Source organism: Oncorhynchus mykiss, chromosome 18 (assembly GCF_057628025.1).
Source record: "Oncorhynchus mykiss isolate SJ-2025 chromosome 18, ASM5762802v1, whole genome shotgun sequence".
Lineage (NCBI taxonomy): Eukaryota > Metazoa > Chordata > Actinopteri > Salmoniformes > Salmonidae > Oncorhynchus > Oncorhynchus mykiss.
The window spans coordinates 1160001-1167500 of record NC_143039.1 but is presented as its reverse complement, the minus strand read 5'-3'; the positions used below and the strand labels follow the sequence as shown (position 1 = coordinate 1167500).

The 7500-nt window shown below is 47.7% G+C and overlaps 1 protein-coding gene across 1 annotated transcript in view; it reads right to left on the bottom strand.

The window, feature by feature from the left end:
* The window catches only part of LOC118941052 (ephrin type-A receptor 6-like), a 154506-nt gene that overhangs the window by 30154 nt on the left and 116852 nt on the right, over window positions 1–7500 (bottom strand). Inside the window, exon 10 of the mRNA XM_090206892.1 lies at window positions 3700–3824. Coding sequence (XP_090063018.1) covers window positions 3700–3824 — 125 coding nt within the window. The remainder of the gene's footprint in view (window positions 1–3699; window positions 3825–7500) is intronic.

The window sequence follows — 7500 nt, the reverse complement described above, 5'->3', positions numbered from 1 at the left end:
ACAACGACCTGGGGAATAGTTACAGGGGAGAGGAGGAATGATTAGACAACGACCTGGGGAATAGTTACAGGGGAGAGGAGGAATGATTAGACAACGACCTGGGGAATAGTTACAGGGGAGAGGAGGAATGATTAGACAACGACCTGGGGAATAGTTACAGGGGAGAGGAGGAATGATTAGACAACGACCTGGGGAATAATTACAGGGGAGAGGAGGAATGATTAGACAACGACCTGGGGAATAGTTACAGGGGAGAGAAGGAATGATTAGACAACGACCTGGGGAATAGTTACAGGGGAGAGGAGGAATGATTAGACAACGACCTGGGGAATAGTTACAGGGGAGATGAGGAATGATTAGACAACGACCTGGGGAATAGTTACAGGGGAGAGGAGGAATGATTAGACAACGACCTGGGGAATAGTTACAGGGGAGATGAGGAATGATTAGACAACGACCTGGGGAATAGTTACAGGGGAGAGGAGGAATGATTAGACAACGACCTGGGGAATAGTTACAGGGGAGAGGAGGAATGATTAGACAACGACCTGGGGAATAGTTACAGGGGAGAGGAGGAATGATTAGACAACGACCTGGGGAATAGTTACAGGGGAGAGGAGGAATGATTAGACAACGACCTGGGGAATAGTTACAGGGGAGAGGAGGAATGATTAGACAACGACCTGGGGAATAGTTACAGGGGAGAGGAGGAATGATTAGACAACGACCTGGGGAATAGTTACAGGGGAGAGGAGGAATGATTAGACAACGACCTGGGGAATAGTTACAGGGGAGAGGAGGAATGATTAGACAACGACCTGGGGAATAGTTACAGGGGAGATGAGGAATGATTAGACAACGACCTGGGGAATAGTTACAGGGGAGAGGAGGAATGATTAGACAACGACCTGGGGAATAGTTACAGGGGAGAGGAGGAATGATTAGACAACGACCTGGGGAATAGTTACAGGGGAGAGGAGGAATGATTAGACAACGACCTGGGGAATAGTTACAGGGGAGATGAGGAATGATTAGACAACGACCTGGGGAATAGTTACAGGGGAGAGGAGGAATGATTAGACAACGACCTGGGGAATAGTTACAGGGGAGAGGAGGAATGATTAGACAACGACCTGGGGAATAGTTACAGGGGAGAGGAGGAATGATTAGACAACGACCTGGGGAATAGTTACAGGGGAGAGGAGGAATGATTAGACAACGACCTGGGGAATAGTTACAGGGGAGAGGAGGAATGATTAGACAACGACCTGGGGAATAGTTACAGGGGAGAGGAGGAATGATTAGACAACGACCTGGGGAATAGTTACAGGGGAGAGGAGGAATGATTAGACAACGACCTGGGGAATAGTTACAGGGGAGATGAGGAATGATTAGACAACGACCTGGGGAATAGTTACAGGGGAGAGGAGGAATGATTAGACAACGACCTGGGGAATAGTTACAGGGGAGAGGAGGAATGATTAGACAACGACCTGGGGAATAGTTACAGGGGAGAGGAGGAATGATTAGACAACGACCTGGGGAATAGTTACAGGGGAGAGGAGGAATGATTAGACAACGACCTGGGGAATAGTTACAGGGGAGAGGAGGAATGATTAGACAACGACCTGGGGAATAGTTACAGGGGAGAGGAGGAATGATTAGACAACGACCTGGGGAATAGTTACAGGGGAGATGAGGAATGATTAGACAACGACCTGGGGAATAGTTACAGGGGAGAGGAGGAATGATTAGACAACGACCTGGGGAATAGTTACAGGGGAGAGGAGGAATGATTAGACAACGACCTGGGGAATAGTTACAGGGGAGAGGAGGAATGATTAGACAACGACCTGGGGAATAGTTACAGGGGAGAGGAGGAATGATTAGACAACGACCTGGGGAATAGTTACAGGGGAGAGGAGGAATGATTAGACAACGACCTGGGGAATAGTTACAGGGGAGAGGAGGAATGATTAGACAACGACCTGGGGAATAGTTACAGGGGAGAGGAGGAATGATTAGACAACGACCTGGGGAATAGTTACAGGGGAGAGGAGGAATGATTAGACAACGACCTGGGGAATAGTTACAGGGGAGAGGAGGAATGATTAGACAACGACCTGGGGAATAGTTACAGGGGAGAGGAGGAATGATTAGACAACGACCTGGGGAATAGTTACAGGGGAGAGGAGGAATGATTAGACAACGACCTGGGGAATAGTTACAGGGGAGAGGAGGAATGATTAGACAACGACCTGGGGAATAGTTACAGGGGAGAGGAGGAATGATTAGACAACGACCTGGGAAATAGTTACAGGGGAGAGGAGGAATGATTAGACAACGACCTGGGGAATAGTTACAGGGGAGAGGAGGAATGATTAGACAACGACCTGGGGAATAGTTACAGGGGAGAGGAGGAATGATTAGACAACGACCTGGGGAATAGTTACAGGGGAGAGGAGGAATGATTAGACAACGACCTGGGGAATAGTTACAGGGGAGAGGAGGAATGATTAGACAACGACCTGGGGAATAGTTACAGGGGAGAGGAGGAATGATTAGACAACGACCTGGGGAATAGTTACAGGGGAGAGGAGGAATGATTAGACAACGACCTGGGGAATAGTTACAGGGGAGAGGAGGAATGATTAGACAACGACCTGGGGAATAGTTACAGGGGAGAGGAGGAATGATTAGACAACGACCTGGGGAATAGTTACAGGGGAGAGGAGGAATGATTAGACAACGACCTGGGGAATAGTTACAGGGGAGAGGAGGAATGATTAGACAACGACCTGGGGAATAGTTACAGGGGAGAGGAGGAATGATTAGACAACGACCTGGGGAATAGTTACAGGGGAGAGGAGGAATGATTAGACAACGACCTGGGGAATAGTTAAAGGGGAGAGGAGGAATGATTAGACAACGACCTGGGGAATAGTTACAGGGGAGAGGAGGAATGATTAGACAACGACCTGGGGAATAGTTACAGGGGAGAGGAGGAATGATTAGACAACGACCTGGGGAATAGTTACAGGGGAGAGGAGGAATGATTAGACAACGACCTGGGGAATAGTTACAGGGGAGAGGAGGAATGATTAGACAACGACCTGGGGAATAGTTACAGGGGAGAGGAGGAATGATTAGACAACGACCTGGGGAATAGTTACAGGGGAGAGGAGGAGGGGGATGAATGAGACAATTGGAAGCTGGGGATGATTAGGTGACTGTGATGGTTCACAGATTGGGAAGATTGGGAATTTGGCCAGATTGGGAATTTAGCCAGGACACCAGGGGTTAACACCCCTACTCTTACGATAAGTGCCATGGGATCTTTAATGACCTAAGAGAGTCAGGACACCTGTTTAACGTCCCATCCGAAAGATGGAACCCTACACAGGGCAATGTCCCCAATCACTGCCCTGGGGCATTGGGATATTGTTTTAGACCAGAGGAAAGAATGCCTCCTACTGGCCCTCCAACACCACTTCCAGCAGCATCTGGTCTCCCATCCAGGGACCGACCAGGACCAACCCTGCTTAGCAAGCCAGCAGTGGTATGCAGGGTGGTACGCTGCTGGCAATACAGTGAGTGTATACATTTTTAGTATGTGAGTCGTGTGGGAATCGAACCGACAACCCTTTTTGCATTGCTCTACACTAAAGTGTTCCATAAATGTGGTCTATAGGACTGTACCTTATCGTAGTACTTGATCTCATAGTCCAGTATGACATTAGGCTGCTGTTCCACCTCCGTCCAGGAGAGGGCGATACTGTTGTCAGACGCCCAGTCCTTCCTCACCACGCCAACCAGAGAAGGACCTGCAGAGACACGTTCACAGGCCTGGGTCAAATACACTGTGTTAAAATACTCCCAAATACTCATCAGTGGTTTGGGACCAGGGGGAGAACGACTAACGCCCCTCAATTCAGAATACAGGATGCCCCTCCCTACCCAGTAAATGAGAAAATGTCAATCTTCGTGGTCAATATTTGTGTACAAATGTTGTTGTTTTTTAAAGACAATCGTTTCTTCTATTCCACCAGATGTATGTCCTTGAAACTGTTATTTTTTTAATCGCTCACAGAAGAAGTTATGAGGATTATATAGTTGGTACTGGCAGCCTGCAGTACCCCGGTTGGCCTTCAAGTCGAGATAGTCAACGAGAGGGGGCAGCACTGAGCTAGTCTGCAACATCACTTCCTGGAGTAGCTCAAACTGCGCATGTTAATGTCTACTTAATTATCCCCCCATAAGACACCATCTTATCAAGCTATAACTGACTTCCTGACCTTAGCCAGCTATAACTGACTTCCTGACCGTAGCCAGATAAAACCGACTTCCTGACCTTAGCCAGCTAAAACTGACTTCCTGACCTTAGCCAGATAAAACTGACTTCCTGACCTTAGCCAGATAAAACTGACTTCCTGACCTTAGCCAGATAAAACTGACTTCCTGACCGTAGCCAGATAAAACTGACTTCCTGGGGGGGGGGGGGGGGGGGGGGGGGGGGGGTCAGCATGGTCCTGTCTGGGGGGTAAGCATGGTCCTGTCAGTACTGTGTCTGGGGGGGGGGGGGGGGGGTCAGCATGGTCCTGTCGATACTGTGTCTGGGGGGGGGGTCAGCATGGTAGATGACCAGTCTCTACTATCAATCAATCAAATTTATTTTATATAGCCCTTCGTACATCAGCTGATATCTCAAAGTGCTGTACAGAAACCCAGCCTAAAACCCCAAACAGCAAGCAATGCAGGTGAAGAAGCACGGTGGCTAGGAAAAACTCCCTAGAAAGGCCAAAACCTAGGAAGAAACCTAGAGAGGAACCAGGCTATGTGGGGTGGCCAGTCCTCTTCTGGCTGTGCCGGGTGGAGATTATAACAAAACATGGTCAAGATGTTCAAATGTTCATAAATGACCAGCATGGTCAAATAATAATAAGGCAGAATAGTTGAAACTGGAGCAGCAGCACAGTCAGGTGGACTGGGGACAGCAAGGAGTCATCATGTCAGGTATTCCTGGGGCATGGTCCTAGGGCTCAGGTCCTCCGAGAGAGAGAAAGAAAGAGAGAATTAGAGAGAGCATATGTGGGATGGCCAGTCCTCTTCTGGCTGTGCCGGGTGGAGATTATAACAGAACATGGCCAAGATGTTCAAATGTTCATAAATGATCAGCATGGTCGAATAATAATAAGGCAGAACAGTTGAAACTGGAGCAGCAGCACAGCCAGGTGGACTGGGGACAGCAAGGAGTCATCATGTCAGGTAGTCCTGGGGCATGGTCCTAGGGCTCAGGTCCTCCGAGAGAGAGAAGGAGAGAATTAGAGAACGCACACTTAGATTCACACAGGACACCGAATAGGACAGGAGAAGTACTCCAGATATAACAAACTGACCCTAGCCCCCCGACACATAAACTACTGCAGCATAAATACTGGAGGCTGAGACAGGAGGGGTCAGGAGACACTGTGGCCCACTCCGAGGACACCCCCGGACAGGGCCAAACAGGAAGGATATAACCCCACCCACTTTGCCAAAGCACAGCCCCCACACCACTAGAGGGATATCTTCAACCACCAACTTACCATCCTGAGACAAGGCTGAGTATAGCCCACAAAGACCTCCGCCACGGCACAACTTAAGGGGGGGGGGGGGCGCCAACCCAGACAGGATGACCACATCAGTGACTCAACCCACTCAGGTGACGCACCTCCTCCAGGGACGGCATGAGAGAGCCCCAGTAAAGCCAGTGACTCAGCCCCTGTAATAGGGTTAGAGGCAGAGAATCCCAGTGGAAAGAGGGGAACCGGCCAGGCAGAGACAGCAAGGGTGGTTCGTTGCTCCAGAGCCTTTCCGTTCACCCTCCCACTCCTGGGCCAGACTACACTCAATCATATGACCCACTGAAGAGATGAGTCTTCAGTAGAGACTTAAAGGTTGAGACCGAGTTTGCGTCTCTGACATGGGTAGGCAGACCGTTCCATAAAAATGGAGCTCTATAGGAGAAAGCCCTGCCTCCAGCTGTTTGCTTAAAAATTCTAGGGACAATTAGGAGGCCTGCGTCTTGTGACCGTAGCGTACGTGTAGGTATGTACGGCAGGACCAAATCAGAGAGATAGATAGGAGCAAGCCCATGTAATGCTTTGTAGGTTAGCAGTAAAACCTTGAAATCAGCCCTTGCTTTGACAGGAAGCCAGTGTAGAGAGGCTAGCACTGGAGTAATATGATCAAATTTTTTGGTTCTAGTCAGGATTCTAGCAGCCGTATTTAGCACTAACTGAAGTTTATTTAGTGCTTTATCCGGGTAGCCGGAAAGTAGAGCATTGCAGTAGTCTAACCTGGAAGTGACAAAAGCATGGATTAATTTTTCTGCATCATTTTTGGACAGAAAGTTCCTGATTTTTGCAATGTTACGTAGATGGAAAAAAGCTGTCCTTGAAATGGTCTTGATATGTTCTTCAAAAGAGAGATCAGGGTCCAGAGTAACGCCGAGGTCCTTCACAGTTTTATTTGAGACGACTGTACAACCATTAAGATTAATTGTCAGATTCAACAGAAGATCTCTTTGTTTCTTGGGACCTAGAACAAGCATCTCTGTTTTGTCCGAGTTTAAAAGTAGAAAGTTTGCAGCCATCCACTTCCTTATGTCTGAAACACATTCTTCTAGCAAGGGCAATTTTGGGGCTTCACCATGTTTAATTGAAATGTACAGCTGTGTGTCATCTGCATAGCAGTGAAAGTTAACATTATGTTTTCGAATAACATCCCCAAGAGGTAAAATATATAGTGAAAACAATAGTGGTCCTAAAACGGAACCTTGAGGAACACCGAAATTTACAGTTGATTTGTCAGAGGACAGACCATTCACAGAGACAAACTGATATCTTTCCGACAGATAAGATCTAAACCAGGCCAGAACTTGTCCGTGTAGACCAATTTGGGTTTCCAATCTCTCCAAAAGAATGTGGTGATCGATGGTATCAAAAGCAGCACTAAGGTCTAGGAGCACGAGGACAGATGCAGAGCCTCGGTCCGATGCCATTAAAATGTCATTTACCACCTTCACAAGTGCCGTCTCAGTGCTATGATGGGGTCTAAAACCAGACTGAAGCATTTCGTATACATTGTTTGTCTTCAGGAAGGCAGTGAGTTGTTGCGCAACAGCCTTTTCTAAAATTTTTGAGAGGAATGGAAGATTCGATATAGGCCGATAGTTTTTTATATTTTCTGGGTCAAGGTTTGGCTTTTTCAAGAGAGGCTTTATTACTGCCACTTTTAGTGAGTTTGGTACACATCCGGTGGATAGAGAGCCGTTTATTATGTTCAACATAGTAGGGCCAAGCACAGGAAGCAGCTCTTTCAGTAGTTTAGTTGGAATAGGGTCCAGTATGCAGCTTGAAGGTTTAGAGGCCATGATTATTTTCATCATTGTGTCAAGAGATATAGTACTAAAACACTTGAGTGTCTCTCTTGATCCTAGGTCCTGGCAGAGTTGTGCAG